The 16,733-nt window shown below is 42.1% G+C and overlaps 1 protein-coding gene across 21 annotated transcripts in view; it reads right to left on the reverse strand.

Annotated features, from left to right (window-relative positions):
• MYBPC1 (myosin binding protein C1) overlaps window positions 1-16,733 on the reverse strand; it is a 169,304-nt gene that overhangs the window by 107,262 nt on the left and 45,309 nt on the right. For 11 of the 21 annotated variants that reach the window (XM_068276949.1, XM_068276945.1, XM_068276958.1 and 8 more), the window contains 4 exons: window positions 12,781-12,819; window positions 7,291-7,329; window positions 4,151-4,192; window positions 3,859-3,900 (listed from right to left, as the gene is read on the reverse strand). The exons of 5 other annotated variants lie outside the window; for them this stretch is intronic. In XM_068276949.1, coding sequence (XP_068133050.1) covers window positions 3,859-3,900; window positions 4,151-4,192; window positions 7,291-7,329; window positions 12,781-12,819 — 162 coding nt within the window. The remainder of the gene's footprint in view (window positions 1-3,858; window positions 3,901-4,150; window positions 4,193-7,290; window positions 7,330-12,780; window positions 12,820-16,733) is intronic. 5 more of the 21 variants (XM_068276961.1, XM_068276951.1, XM_068276948.1 and 2 more) reach the window with 4 other exon arrangements.

Genomic DNA, 16,733 nt, shown 5'->3' on the forward strand with positions numbered 1-16,733 from the left:
ACAGGAGGTCTAATTAAAACATTCCATTTGCTGTAAAAAACAAAATGTATGCAAGAAAAATTAGGTTAATGAATTATAATTATATATCAGAAACTGCAAAAGTATAGTATATACATGAATGTGAATAATGCAAATCTCGGCAGACTTTTCAGGGTTCCATCAGGGTGCTACAAAAGTCAACTGACTGTTCTGGTCAAAAACATAAAAGCGTGAGGATCAGAAGGGCTGATATTGCTCTTCATAATAAATATGTTTTTACTTGTTAGGTTTCTATATTTTGTGCACTTTTCAGTCTTCCAGAGTTAGGCATGCATCATATAACACAAACACAGGAGTCAGGACAGCTCATAAAATGTTGTGTCCATTTGTCATGTGCCATAATTTATCTTTTGGAATTCCTTCACTATATCTGATCGACACTCGCCAAGCTTTAAAAATTTTTAAATCCAAATAAAACCTCTCTTTTCTTTTCTCTTATATAGAGGTTTCAGGCTATTCTTACCTCGTGTCTACCCCCTACCACTTCAGACTGCGAGCTTGAAACAGCAGAAATCCTAATATTATTATTCCCATGAATAACAATCTGCACCAACCCTATACATAAAATAATACTATCAGCTGCTAAAGTCAAGTCCTCAGATTAAATCAAGCTATCCTTACCAGGGGAGAACAGATGCACAACCCCTGTACTGGAAGGAAGAAGACAGACCACTGCTCCAGTCCCTCCTTATTGCAGCTGTGTGGTTAGTGCTTCTGTGAAAGTTACTCAGTGCATGCAATATTTTCCATAACAACGGGTAACATTACACTAGTGCTTTCTGTGGTGATTGATGTCAGTGATAACATTATCCTAGAGCTTTGTGTGGTGAACAATTTCACTAACATTACATTACAGCTCTGTCAAGTGAATTATATCACTTGTAACATTACAGTGGAGCCTTGTGTGGTGAATAATGACACACTAACTTTACACCAAAGCTCTGTAACACACTAGAGCCATTTGTGCTGAATGATCAGTGATAATATTACACTAGAGCGTTGTGTGGTGAATGATGTCACTAGTAATGTTGCACTAGAGCCTTGGGTGGTGATTTGTATCAGTGGTAACATTAGGCAAGGGCCTTGTGTGATGGATTATGTAAATGGTAATATTACACTAGAGCTTTGTGTGGTGAATTATGTCACTGTTAATAATGCACTAGAGCATTGTTGGGTAAATGATGTCAGTGGTAATATTACAGTAATGTCTTTTGTGGTGAATTATGTCATCAGTAACATTACACTTGAGCATTTATGGTGAATTATGTCACTGGTAACCTTATACTAGAACTTTGTGCCGTGAATTATGTCACTGGTATCTCTTTCCATGTTAAATAATGCCCCCGTAACATTACACCAGATTGTCATTTCAATAATAAGTTTGATACAAGACCTAGTTTGGCAGTAAGCATTCCAAAATATGTCAACACTAAATAAATACCTTACAGAAAATAAATAAATAAATGGAAAATAATCTAGAGGTCTGAATAGACTGCACTAGAGATTGTAAAAATGAGAAGCTAAAAATTCTGAGTTGTTGCAAATGTATGCATCTTGAAATCAGACCAGTTCCAATTGCTACATTTGATTGTTCCTTTTCCAACCTTACATGCAATTTGTATCAGCTCTGAATTATCAGTATCTCATTAACCATCAACAAATGCAAGGTGGCAGTTTGTGCTTTACTGTGAATGGTAAAACAATGTCAGTTTGGTAATTGGCAAAAATGGCCCAGATCACATTGTATGTTTTCCCAAAGAGCTGAATTTTTAGGTTACATTACAAGATTTGAAGGGTGGCTGAGTGCACAGAACACCCTGGTTGAGGAAATTCAAAGAGGAGGGGAGAGGCCCATGAAAAAATCTTGTATGAGGAAGTACGGAGAGCTAACTCAAGGGGCTAAGGATAGAAATCACAACTTGAGATGTAGCACCAAAATGCATACCATTGCAATAGATTTTACACATTTCACTGAAGAGCTTTATCTGTTAAGATGTATAACTAAAGATAGCTGAAAGCTATTTAATAAGAAAAACACTCCAGACTAGAGTAGAATCTCATTATAGTAAACTGTGATATAGTAAAATGCTGGCTATAGCAAACTTAACAGTAATCCCCAGGTCCTGGCCATATGGTTTTATAGATATACAATATATGACCAATTCTGATATAATAAACTACTTGGTCAGGTCGATTGCAGTTTACTATAAGTGGATTTTACTGTTCACACCGTCCATAACATGCATTTAGCAAAGCTGAGCAGCTCCAGTCTTTGAGCTTTGTGATCTTTACAGGTTTAGGATTCTCTGCACAAAAGACTATGGTACTTATCCAATTCACCATTTTCTATAGGAGATAATTATTGATTTTCTGTTTAAAATAACTTTTCGGCACTGTGTAAGTAAAAAGTACTAAACATAGGTGAAAAAGTGCTGTCAAGATTATTCTGAGCATTTTATTGCTTGTAGGTGGCTTAAAAGGCATTTTATGATACGATGTGAAAATATCACCTAGGAGAAAACTTGAGAAAAAGTGAACTGGATCGGGCCCTGTGATTTGCAGGATTTGATTCACCTCATGAATGATCTCTTAATTACTTAACAACATATCTATAAAATGACTTTTTAACACTTTCAAGCTAATAAAGTACTCAAAATTAGTTGTTACATTTCTCATTTTATTTTTAGCACTTTTTTTTTTGCTTGTTGGGTTGCGTAAGGTTTTTTTATTGGTGAGAAATATTCCATATGGGTCTGATTTTTTTTTTTTGATTTTTTTTTTTTAGTATTGGTAAACATATAAAAGATTCCAGATTTATTAAAAATGTATTAAAACGTTGGTGGCAAAAGTTTGAAACTCTGGTCTGAGCCTGCAACATATTAGTCATGCAATTATAGTCAGAATATTGTATTTTAAAAAAATCAGACAAAAGACAATCTGGAATTGTGAAAAAAGCTATGAGAATTGTAGTAACTCCGCAGATAAAGCAAAGAAGAAAAATATCTACCGATCAATACAAACCAAGTTAGCAAAAATAAAAATAATAATGAAAAAGTCTAGTAATTAGACAAAAATATGAAAATTTACAGGGCAGAATTACTCAGTGGTATTTAGTTAAAGTGGACCTAAACTCTAGCATTGCAGTCAAGGAAAACAAATATAGTTGCTGAGAACTTGTGTGTGTGTGTTTGTGTGTGTGTGTTGTGTCTTTAGAGAGATTAGCCTGTCTAACTAGGCCTTACCAGCAAGTAAACAGCAATTGTAAATTAGGGCCTTCAGGTGTACCTTTACAGTGCTTTTGTTTGGGCTAATATGTAAACACAGGAGGTTAACCCTTTCTGTGCCCCCCAGGATACCAGTAAGTAAACACTGCAGGGTTTGAGTAAGATTTCTGTAAGTTGTAAAAAAGAAATGTTTTTCTTTAAAGATTACTGTGCTGTTGCTTATCTTTTATTGCAGAGAGGAAGTTCTGAGTTTAGGTCCGCTTTAAGGCATTTTACATATACTGGATATACTGTACTGTTTTACACATACTTCATTGCACTTTGTAGTTCTAGCAGAAGGAGCATTTGTTTTTTTTAGATAGCGATCAATGCTGGCAGGAGAGCACAAAGTACCCCAAAGTAGTTTTATACGTACATATTCAAAAAATGTTCAGAGAAATATCATATTGCATTAAAATGGCTCATTGTGCCAGATTGAAAAGCCATGGCACAAGTTGTCAATGACTGGAGTTGTACAGCTAAGTGATGTTTATTTTTGGTGATTCAGCCAAATACTGTTCTATTCTAAACAAACCATTCTCTGCATTCCACTCACCCTTTGGCGTCTCAAAAACCTCATTACTTAGTTGGTTTTGCTCTGTATGGGAAGTTTAATTATTGTTTCCATTAAGATAAAATAACATGCATCTGCAGATTCAAATATCACACTCACTCCACTAATCATTATTATCATGTTAGCCTTTTTGTACTGGATATTGTGCAACATTCAAACAGTATGTGCAGTATTATCCAAACTACATTATTACTACAACATTCAAGAATCAGGCAAGTTCTAACTCTACTACTAAGCATACTAAGCATACACGAGGTAGTTGCATTCCACTCACCTGTCACCCTTTCAGTCCCCTCATCATTTGTTTGGATTGGCTCTGCATGGGAAGTATTTTTCTATGTTGTAAATTAGAACGTCCACATAGCTTGTAATATGTTTACATTTTATATTTATACCTATGCTCACAAGTGTTCCTCTATTAAAACCATTTTGTTAAAATACCGGTACATTTCGCACTGCTAACTCTAATGATTGTGGAATCTCTACTCGCCATTGTCCTACAGCATACATGTCAAACTCCGGCCCTTGGGCCAAATCTGGCCCTTGGAGCCATCAGATTTGGCCCTCAGATGGTTTCCCCACTTTGTATTATGTTTGGCCCACTCTAGACCACCACAGAAGCTATATTGGAGGGTAAGCCCTAGATCACCAGGGGAGCCATATGGGGAGGGGACAGCACTAAATACCAGAGAACTGTATAGGAGAGTGAAGGGGGCCACTAGACCCCAGGGAACTGTATAGGGGAAGGAGGACCACTAAACATCAGGGAACTGTATAGGGGATGGAGGGGGGGGGGGGGGCTTTTAGACACCATTGAACTTTTATAAGGGAAACAGGTGGCCACTAGAAATTGAAGTCGGCCCACGACTTCATCCCAGAGCTCAATTTCGGCCCACTTTGTATTTGAGTTCGACACCCCTGTCCTACAGGAACCCACAAAGATGTCAAAAATGAATATGAAGGTTAAATTTGTAACATAACGATCAGTAGTATGCATTTAGAGAATTCTGGTGCATACATTCTGTTTTCAAAAGTAAGGGTTGTGCTCTGTAAAATTTAAATAAAGATTAAATGTGACAATTAATGTAGAAGAACTTGCATTTTTTGTACAATGCCTCCATCTTCTGTCAGGAGCTGACAAGATCACTTCCTGTCTGACAAAAGTAATTGCTGGATAATAGCAATTAGCAATGGTGCCTGTTTACGCCATTGCAGAGGGATTCAGGCCACACAAAAGAAAAAGAAAAGAACTGAATGGGACAGCATCAGATCGCATTGCAATGGCCTACCATGTACAATATTGCCCCTGTGAATAGTCCTTAAATCAGGCAAATAGTGTAACGCATGTACACTAGTAATGCACACGTTAATCTTATACCGCAGGTCAAGCTAATTGCGTAATGCGGTACACTGATGGTCATATTACTGTGCACTTCCTGCACATGGCAATATTACTGGTGGTTAGTGCATCAACCCCTAAGCCTGGTATCTGGTTATTCTGCAGTAAATAGTGAATAAACAGACTCACAAGGATCTTACATGCTGAAGCCTCATCCTTAGGGTACCATCCATGATACGATTAAAACCCATCTAAAGTCAAAATGTAACAAGTGACAGCAGGACTAGTGCAGAGAGTATAGTGCCTGCCTAACTTCATAGAACACTTACTTTTGTAGTGGTGTGTGGCCTGCTGCCCTACCATGATTCTGCCTAAAAAAATGGAGCTCAGACTGCTCTCTTCACATAACTGGCTGACCCAAGCTCCCCATAGATGAACATTACATGGCGTACTGAGAGAGCCAAGTCCAGCTGGCAGAATGTACACAGTCAAGGAGTTCCAAGGCTGAAGGTAGGCAGAGGGGAGGAGAGCAGGCCGCATACCACATCACTGTACTATAGGAAGGACAGCTAGAGTAGTACCTTAAAAAATATTATATCTGCAAGTCTCAATTACACATAAGTGAGAACCAACACCCATATAAAGAAGACAGGGTGAGACAATTTGTCAAATGTCATTATAGCTCAGGGTCACAAGATGGGCAGCAGTGCCAAATGCTGGAGAAGAGATTAACAGGAAGAAACAGGGAAGAGTCGCCTTCATATCTAGATTTGAGGACATCAGTTACATTCAGTTGAACCATGTGATAGTCTGGTTGGGATACCTCCCTTACTGTGTAACTGCTCTATAACATTGTAGTCTTTTGTAAAGTGTTGTCGCAGATAAAATCAAATACAAAGTATGCATGGCATAGCCTTTCATATCAGCAGAAAAGACAAGAAGGGTAGAAATGCAGTGAATTTGTCCAGACACCAGGTAAGTCTATGGTTGAAAGAATTAGAGGCAGAGGACCAGAACGGCAGTCAGGCAACTGGTATTGCTTAAAAGGAGATAAATATGGCAGCCTCAATATTATTCTCACCTCGGGTTCCCTTTAAAAGTGCAACGCAAAGACAGTGGGCCAAAGATTTGGTGACCCTTTCCCCAGAAAATGCACATAATTGTGCAGGTTTTCTCAAGCAAATACACATAATGTGAGCAGATTTGCCCAGAAAATACATGCAATCATGTGGCAGATTTGACCAGAAAATACATGCAATCATGTGGAAGATTTGACCAGAAAATACGTGCAATCATGTGGCAGATTTGACCAGAAAATACGTTAAATCATGTCAGCAGATTTGACCAGAAAATACGTTCAATCATGTCAGCAGATTTGACTAGAAAATACGTGCAATCATGTCGGTAGATTTGCCCAGAAAATACATGCAATCATGTAGCAGATTTGACCAGAAAATACATGCAATCATGTAGCAGATTTGACCAGAAAATACGTTCAATCATGTCAGCAGATTTGACTAGAAAATATGTGCAATCATGTCAGCAGATTTGCCCAGAAAATACATGCAATCATGTGGCAGACCTGGCCAGAAAACACTTCAATCATGTAGCAGACCTGGCCAGAACATACACGATACACCTGGCTGCTAATATAAATAAGAAAAAAAACATTTACTCACCTGAAGCAGAGCTCCTGTCCCGGCCTCCGTCCGGCACGTAGCTCCCACGATCCTCTGCAGCCAGCAACTGAAACTCGCGCGCTGAGAGCAGGGCTATGGGAAAATGGCGCCCGAAGCCCTGCTCTGGAGACTTTGAGTCTACAGTGCAGGGCTTCGGATGCCATTTTACCGTAGCCCTGCTCTGCCACTGCCGGAGCTGCTGGCTGCTGCTGCGGTGAACTGACATGGCGTCTATTAGACGCCGAAAGTCAGGTCACACTGGGGGGTGCTTTGGGAGTGCTTGGAGAATTTTAGGGGGTGCTTCAGCACCCAAAGCACCCCCCTGGCGCCGCCACTGACTAGCTATCTTAAGGCAAATACTCGTCTTTAAACACATCATAACCAGGCTCCACTCACCTGTCACCTTTTCTGGAACATCATTGGGTTTGTTTTCCTCTGCCAGGGAGTAAATTACATTTTTATATGTAAACTGAAAGCCTTATATAATATCTACCATGCACAAGCAAAATGGAAAACTTTTTAGGCATATTGTACTATTCTGTGTTAAAAAAAATTCAGAAAAACAGTCACCAAACTATTGAATATTCACAGAACATAAAACTACCAAAGCATTACATATTTCCAGCCTGCAATTGCATTATGTTTTGTATTGCCAAACTAAATGCACCTAAGGTGCACAGTATAGGCTCTGACAGAGATTTAACTGCCTGGGTAACAGCCACTGCAGCTCTAGGGAGGCCCAGGCCTATGGGGCCCCCAGCTTCTTACACTACCTCCCACAAATACTATTGCTGTGGCCACACTTGCTGTAGATGGGAAAGTCATAATAACTATGCAGCTATTGGAGCGGGTTGGGTCAGCCAAGCTTGTTATATGACTCCTAGCTATGGGGTAACTGGGGGGGGCAAAAAGTCTTGGGGGGGTTCTATAATTTCTCTGCTCAGATATGTGCTCACAAATACTCTCAACAATGTAAATTGTTTTAATATTCCTGTATCTATTGGTAGAGAACCACAGCATGACACACTAGGGAAGCCCATGTGAAAGTGTGCATAATGCATATATGGGCATAGACATTCACGCGGGCTTATGCAGAGCGGGTCCATCTTCTGTGGCTCAGCTGATCCAAGATCTGTCAAGCCAACTGTGAACAGTGCAAGCTTGAATTCCTCCACCTTTAAGGGGAGGTACCTGCTAAACTACAGTATGCTGTGGTGAGGTGTTTAGAAGTGGAGGTTTGTGTTGATGAGTCCTGGCCATGCTAAGGAGTGGTGAGTGCTGCGAAATGCAGTGGGCTATACAGGGGCATAACTATAAATCATGGGGGCCCCCAGCAAAACTTGGATGCCCCCCCCCCCCCATTCCTGTGTTCCCTTGCCTACCCATTGTGACCCTAACAGCCTGGTGGCCAATCTTGCAGGGGTCATAAAACAAGTGTGAACATCATCACACTCATAACAAATGTAGTCAGAAAAACACCTAATCTGAAGGATGGACTCCTTTTATTAGAAGGAGTATTTGGGGCCCCTTTACAGCGCACTGGCCTCCCTGCAGTCACAGGGGCTACTCCCCTGTAGTTACGTCCCTGGGACTATATTTAACCACTACCCATCCACTGTTTTAAAATGTCCTGTTGGTCCCTGTTAATGGATACCCGAAGTGACATGTGACATGATGAGATAGACATGGGTATGTACAGTGCCTAGCACACAAATAACTATGCTGTGTTCCTTTTTTCCTTACTGTGCCTGAAAGAGTTAAATATCAGGTATGTAAGTGGCTGACTCAGTCCTGACTCAGACAGGAAGTGACTACAGTGTGACCCTCACTGATAAGAAATTCCAACTATAAAACACTTTCCTAGCAGAAAATGGCTTCTAAGAGCAGGAAAGAGATAAAGAGGGTCAATAGTTCATAGATTTTAGCTCTAGCAATAATGTGTCATAGAGCAAAAACAATAAAACAGTTAAAATTTAAAAAGTAGATTTAAACATAAAATAAAACTGTGGAATATGTAAAAAGTCATTTTTAGGAGAAGGAAGATAGATACAATTGTTTATTTCATTTATTTATTTTCACCTCGGAGGCCTTTAACACGGACCAAGAGACATTTTAAAAAGTTCCCCCCCCTGCCATTCGCGATCGTGGTGGCCATAGCCCCCCTTCCCCTGGGCTTACCACCGAGACCCGCAGGGGTGTGATTAGAGAAAGGAAAGAAGCCTTCCCTGAACCAATGAGAGTGCCCATAAGCAAAGCTCATGGCTTCAACGAGAAGCCAATGAGATTTGCTCTTACAACAGACAGAGTGTGAGGACATCTATTGGTAAAAAAAAAAGTACATGTGAAATAAAAAAAACACATTTTACACTACATTTTACATTTATTAAATTAAATAAAAATAATTTAATACCTCCATCCCCCCTCCCTGAACTCGCCCCCCCCCCCCCCCCCATAGTTACCAAAATAAAAACACTTAAAAAAATGACAGCATTTAAAAAAAATACATTAAATTGTTACGTTAGAGACTCCGCTTTTCTACTATGTATGGCATGAAGGTATGTTACCGTGATATTTTCATATATAGAGTTGTAATTAGCGGCGGATGCAAAACTTAAAAAAATGTACCTTTATAAAATATTGTCGCCATACATTGTACTAGGGACATAATTTAAACGTTGTAATAACCTGGACAATGGGCAAATAAAATATGTGGGTTTTAAACACAGTACCACATTTTATTTTAATACTATGATTGCCGAAAACTGGGAAATAATGAATTTTTTTCAATTTTTTCCTTATTTTTTTCCTTATTATTCCTGTTAAATTGCATTTAGAATAAAATAATTATTAGCATAATTTTCCACCCAAAGAAAGCCTAATTGGTGGCAAAAAAACAAGGTATAGATCGTTTTGTTGTGACAAGTAGTGAAAAAGTTATTGGCGAATGAAAGGGACGAGCGCTACAGGTGATAATTGCTCTGGTCCGTTAGGGTAAAAACCCTTGGGGGTAAAGTGGTTGATACAAAAGTTGCCACACACATGAGATATGGCATAGCCAGACATAGATGTGGTTCAAGTTGGTGACCATCGGTGTTGGCTCTGTATAGCTAATGGAGGAGTGGTTCAAGAATACATTACAATATGGCTCAATGGTGTTGATCCAGCTATATGGTGCAGTGACATCAGAAAAACGATCAAAAAATCGATCGGACAGTAAATCTGCTTAAAAATCTCATTGTGTATTCCCAGCATAAGAATGTTGGATTAAAATTGTTAACAATGTTCTTACTTTTATATAGTCCTGTAAGTAGAGGTCTCATACCTTGTTGCTATAGTTTGAGAAACAGACCACCTCTCCCTCCTTTGAACATGGAGATTAGCCTGAGAAGATAGCGGTGAGGCTGTGATGCAGTTTTTTGTTTTCTTTGATTAATGTTGCACTTTATGTATAGCACTATTTAAGCACTTTGCACCTTATATATGTACTCCTGACGAAGCCCCTATTTTCATGGGATGAAACATGTTGGGTTGTGGTAGGGTGATATACTTGTAAGGTTTACTTTGATTTTATCTGAAAGAGAGGGAAAACCTGACTATAGGAGCAGTATATAAGTGCTTCAGAACTGAAAACTATTGGTAATGGATTTGTAGGTGAACACATTTTTATACACATTTATAGTAAAAGTTATGTTTTAATGAGCTATTCCTCTTGTACAAGTATAGCAATGTGTTTTTGAACATAAGAGATTGGATTAAATTAGTAAGTTTTGTTCACCGAAAATAATTATTCTGTAGCATTGGTAGAGACTAATTTACGACTACTATCTGAGACTTAGGGAGTGTCAAGGTCCATAGCTCTGCTAATTCAGTGGCGGATCTAGAGGGGTGCATACCATACCCATACCACTGCTCCTCCACTGTCTGCCTCCCCTCCTCGGTTGCACCCCTCATCCGCCGCTGGCCTCACGCCACCGCTCCTATGCTGTCTGCCTCCTCTCCTGGTTGCGCCACCCCTGCCACATCTCCACTGGCGTCCCGGCCGGCACCATGGTAACAGACCACCTAGTGAGATCAGTGAACAGAGAGGGCACTCGACCTACCCGCCGGCCGCTGTACTCCAAATGCGGAAGTGATGTCACTTCCTGCATTTGGAGTACAGCGGCCGGCGGGTAGCGTGTGCACCTTCTCTGTCCACTGATATCACTAGGTGGTCTGTTACCATTGCATCGGCGGGAATGCGGCTACGGCAGCTGTGAGGGAGCGGCACGCACCAAGATACAGGTAAACCACGCAGCCTGCACCCAGCCACCATTCACTCTGCCCAGCCATCCTGACCTGCACCCAGCCACCATTCACTCTGCCCAGCCATCCTGACCTGCACCCAGACACCCCTCACCCTGCACCCAGCCACTCTTCACCCTGCACCCAGCCACCCTTCAACCTGCCTAAGCCACCCTGCATGCAGACTCACCCTGCACCCTGTCCCAGCCATGCTGCACCCACACTCACCCTGCAGCCGGTCCCAATCACCCTGCACCCTGACCCAGCCACCCTTCACCCAGGCCCAGCCACCAGACCCACCCTGCAGCCGGACCCAGCCACCCTGCACCCAGACCCAGTCACCCTTCACCCTGACCTAAACATCATGTCCCAGCCACCCTGACCCAGCCACCCTGCACCCAGAATCACCCTGCAGCTCGTCCCAGTCACCCTGCACCCTGACCCAACCACCCTGTCCCAGCCACCCTGCACCCAGGCCCACCCTGCAGTCGGACCCAGTCACCCTGCCCCAGTCACCCTTCATCTTGCCACCCACCCTGCACCCTAACCTAGCCACCCTTCAATGGAAAAAAGGAGTGGGGGGGGGGGGCGCAGTTTCATTGTTTGCCATAGGCGCCGTATTACCCAGATACGCCTCTGTGCTAATGTCATATTTCCATGGCAGAAGCAAGGGATTTCTTCAGTAGAGACACATTAAAAATGTATTATTTGGATGTCACTAGCACCATCAAAGAATCTGAATAAACAGACTCTAAAGGATGTTACAGGCTGAAACCTCATCCTTAGGTGTCATCCATGATACGCTTAAAGCCCATCTAAAGTCAAAATGTAACAAGTGACAACAGGGCTAATGCCGTGAGAATGGAGTCTGCCTTACTTCATAAAACACGAACTTTTGTAGTAGTGTGTGGCCTACTGCCCCTCTTAGTGTCTGCCTCAAACTTTGGAGCTCAGACTGCTTCTCTCTTCACATAACTGGCTGGTCCAAGCTCCCCCTTGACGAACATTACATGGCATGCAGAGAGAGCTTAGTCCAGCTGGCAGAATGTACACAGCCAAGGGATTCCAAGGCTGCAGGTAGGCAGAGGGGAGGAGAGCAGGCTGCACATCTCTATACTTATATATAAAAACTCCAGTGACATTACTGCAATGAATGTCCGACTGGACAAATTCACAGACTTAGTTACAATGTATAGACAGGTACGTTTACACAAGACAAAAGAAAGATATCCTAACAAGACCTACTGGCTACAGCAGTTTGGTGGTATAAACAATTCCAGTTGTAACCACATGCAGATTGTTTACATGCTGCAATGTTATACTGTATAATTAACCGATACAAAATGAATATGTTCTATCTTTATGTTTCTCTGTTTGATTTCACAAGCATAAGTAATCTACCTTAGTAGTATGTTACGTTGTGCAGAATGTTCTCCATCCACTTATTTCACATGCGTATGAAGAAAAAATAACCAAAAATGCAAACTATATGCAATGCAAACTACATTATATCACTACTACTACCACAACACAGCAGCATAGTGACTAACTGTGTATCTCAAGGCAAATATTCCTCTAAACAAACCATAACCAGGCTCCACTCACCTGTCACCTTTTCTGGAACATCATTGGGTTTGTTTTCCTCTGCCAGGGAGTAAATTACATTTTTATATTCATATGTAAACAGAAAGCCATATATCATATCTACCATGAACAAGCAAAATGAAAATCTATTTAGGTATATTGTACTACTCTAGGTTATAAAACAGTCACCAAACTTGAATATTCAGCATAAAACTACCAAACCATTGCAAATATTTCCAGCTTGCAATTGCATTTTGTATTGAATTGGCTAAACTAAATGTACCTAAGGTACACATTATAGGCTCAGATTTTCTCCATGTGCTCCCCCACATTCCATTTCATGCCTTCAAGACAACTCCTCAAGCTTTGTAAGTAGTTATGTCCTACAGTGCTTCCGAAAACAGGCGCATCCATACTACGCATGCGCAAGCCCAGATTTATGCATCAACAGATGAGGAGTCCCGAAACAGTATTCAATGGGTATTCAACAAGGGGACGGAGGTGGAATGAAAGCATGGAGCCAGAATTAGGAAGGCTCTAAGTGTCTCAGCTGAGACATTCCATGTAGCTGAGACACTAATTACCCCACCTGTGCATAGGTGAGGTTGCCTGCAAAACATGCTCTATCGGGGAATCACGAGGACAAGTTTGAGAAACACTGCTCTATGGGATTCTGAGCCTTTCCTCATACAAACTCAACTGTTTTTTTTTCTTCTACTCACTTTATGGTTGCTTTAACTACTCTATTCAAACCCATATATTCAACCCATGCCCATCAAGTCTAGACTCTAAACATTTTAAAGGGACCCTGAGCAGTGGATTAAAATGAAATTGGTACATACCTGGGCCTTCCTCCAGCCCACCATAGGCCGCGAGGACCCCTGTTGTCCATCTGGCTCCTCTCCAGGTCCTGCTGGCAGCTCCTTTATCGGCGACTTTCCGCCAGAGTGTCGGCCCGACACTTCCTGGACTGGGACACTCTGTGTCATCACGCCGGCCGCTACACGTCATCATGCTGACCGGTGTGACAGTCCTGCGCATGCGCGGTTTTCTAACACTGAACCGCGCATGCGCAGGACAGTCACACCGGCTGCCGTGATGACGCGTAGTGGCCGGCGTGATGGAGCAGAGCATCCCATTCCAGGTAGTGTTGGACCGACACTCCGGCGGAAAGTCGCCGGTAAAGGGTCTGCCAGTGGAACCCAGAGAAGAGCCAGCAGGATGCTGGGGAACCTCGCGGCCTAAGGTGGGCCGGACAAAGCCCTAGCTAAGTACCAATTTCATTTTAATCCACTGCTCAGGGTCCCTTTAAACTTAAGAACCATGTTCAAATGTAAAAAAAAGTACAGAATCTGACAAAAGAAAATGAAATTACATCATTATTATCTCACATAAAAAAAAGTATTAGGGACGTGAAATAAACAATTGAATGGAAATGTAATCCCAGGCACAGATCTGAAAATATCATCTATTAGCTCAGTCATCAGGATGCTCAAGGGGGCTTCTGAAGCTAAACATCCTGTTGCTATTATAATCACATGACCAAGCCCAAAGGAAACGTGAGTTTTGATTCAGGAACCGTGCGTTCGGCTGCTGTTGATGCCTGGATTGTATCATTACCATTGTCGAAAATGCAAGTGAGAAGGTACATTCTGAATATGTTTAATAGGACTGCACCTTGTGCATTGTCAGTGCACAGTAAAATTAAGTGAATCAGGGGCAGTTAAAAATCATGCTTACTTTTGTTGTTGATAAAAGATCATTCCACACTCCACAGTTTACTTGGCTCTTATTTGGTACATTGCCGCACAAAGGAAGTTGCAGGGCATATTGGGTTATCTTTTTTTTTCTTCTCTACTTTCCCCTCCCACACCTCTGTTCCTCTCTGATTGGCCAATATTTCTCATGCTTCTCAAGTTACAGAGCCAAACAATGACAATGCTCTTTCTATTGCAGAGCTGGGTGGGAGTGTCTGAAGAATGTCTGTGTTTGCATTGGCTGCCCTCCTGACAGAGTAAGGGAAGAAATGACATTAGGATTGGCTTCAGGTGCAGGGGTTCCAAAATGGCAAATGCCTGAAACAGTTTTCTCTTTATTTACTATATAAAACTCACTGAAATCAAAACGTGGACATACATATGTAAGTATTCATCTACTTATATATGTGTTTGTTTGGGTTTTTTTTAGATAGTATAGCTGACAGCTCCTCTTTAAGGACCAGAGCAGTCCTTTTCCTATTTTTCAGTGTGATTACTGTGATTTGCTCACAGTAATCACAGGATCATTGGCTCCTGACCAAGATAAGGAAGCTCTGCTGTCACCGTGACAGTAGAGTGAGCAAGTGCAGGGACGCAAAAGTGGCACTGTCACAGGACCCCTAGTGGTCAGACCACAGATTGCCTTCCAATCGGTTTCTGCACACAGACCATGCAAGCTTTGGTCGCGATCTTTGCGCAGAAACAGACAGGAATTTGGGCAGCAGCCCGACCAGAAGGGAGCCTGTGAAAATATGGGTGATTACAACTCACACACTAGTTCATGGGATCTGCCACCACCTCTGTTTCCTGAGACAGAGGAACTCACTAACTGACTAGTCCTGCGAATAAAACGGTTAAACACACGATATTCTGTCTAGCCAACAACAAACAAACAGTAGCGTATCTTCAGAGACCCGGGATCAATTCTGTGTGTGCTGATAAGCAGAGTAGCGGAACAGTGAATGACTTAGGAAAGTCGTTTATTCACGCAATATAAATAATTAATATATACAGACAATTATTTAAAATCAACAATTATGAAAACAGTGATAGCCAGTATGAAAATAAAAGAAGGGAGAAAAATACTTAGTTCCTGGAAAGATGTCCTTTTTTGTGGGAAAAATCAGAGTTCTGGTTTTCAATCAAGTTCAAGCAAAACGGTTTCAAGTTCCTAGAGTTCTTTGTTCAGATAGGTCAGCAAAATGGCCACCAGCCCTATGTCCTCTGGCTGGCAGCAGATTGTCATGAAGATGGTAAAGGGAGGAAAAACATCTGCCCGCCTGCTGGCCAGGTGCTTTTGATGAAGCTGGTTTGGGGGTGTGGCCATGCCAGCCCCTCTGAGTCACCAACCAATGACAGTTCATTCCCTCTGAGAGATTTTTAAGGCTAAACTTATGAAATGCTGTAACTCCTGAACCATACACGTTATATTTAGGAGGGTAACAGCTTCATACTTGTGGGAAAATACAGATTAATATGACATCAGACACGGCTAAGCCAGCGGGTCAGGCTCCTGAGAAGATTCATATCTCGATAATCGGCCAGTCTATCCCAATGAATTTTATATCAGCACGATGGCCAGATTTTACCGAACGAGACGATATGAATTTTATAGCTGTGCGACATACGGTTTTCATATGCTGACAGGAAATCCTACCACCCATGCTTTCTTATGGCCCCTGCCCGGTGCCGAATCGTCTGGCTTTCTATGGCCCCCCCTGTGGAGCCAGTTTCCTGGTCCTTTTCATGGGGACATCTGCTGTAGGGGGAATGAGCTAGGCCCTGCAGGGAACCCTGCCAGGTGCGAGATTCCTGAGTGGTGATGCATTCATGAGGGGTGAGGGGACTGCTTTGGCTCACAGGGGAACAGATCTCTGGATTTAAAACAACACAAAAATGTCGTTTTCGGATCGCTTGCATGACTGCACAGATCCGCCAGGGAGCGATCAGGAAAGCGACTGTGAATTCTCTAGATTCACCTGCGTTTCTCACGGCTATTCCGTGACACCTCCCTCTCCTGACGCTGTGTAGGGGGTTGTCAGCAAGACATCCGCCGTAGCAGCCATTGGCGCTGTCGGGTCTAGTTCCCCCTGACACCGGGACAGCCCATCGGCGTTTTGGTGTCGGCTGCCTGCTTTGTGTTGGATCGTAAAGTCGTACTGTTGCAATGACAGGCTCCACCGTAGGAGCTTGCCATTGGTCCCAGCAGTACGGTTT

Source organism: Hyperolius riggenbachi, chromosome 3 (genome assembly GCF_040937935.1).
Source record: "Hyperolius riggenbachi isolate aHypRig1 chromosome 3, aHypRig1.pri, whole genome shotgun sequence".
Classification (NCBI taxonomy): Eukaryota; Metazoa; Chordata; class Amphibia; order Anura; family Hyperoliidae; genus Hyperolius; species Hyperolius riggenbachi.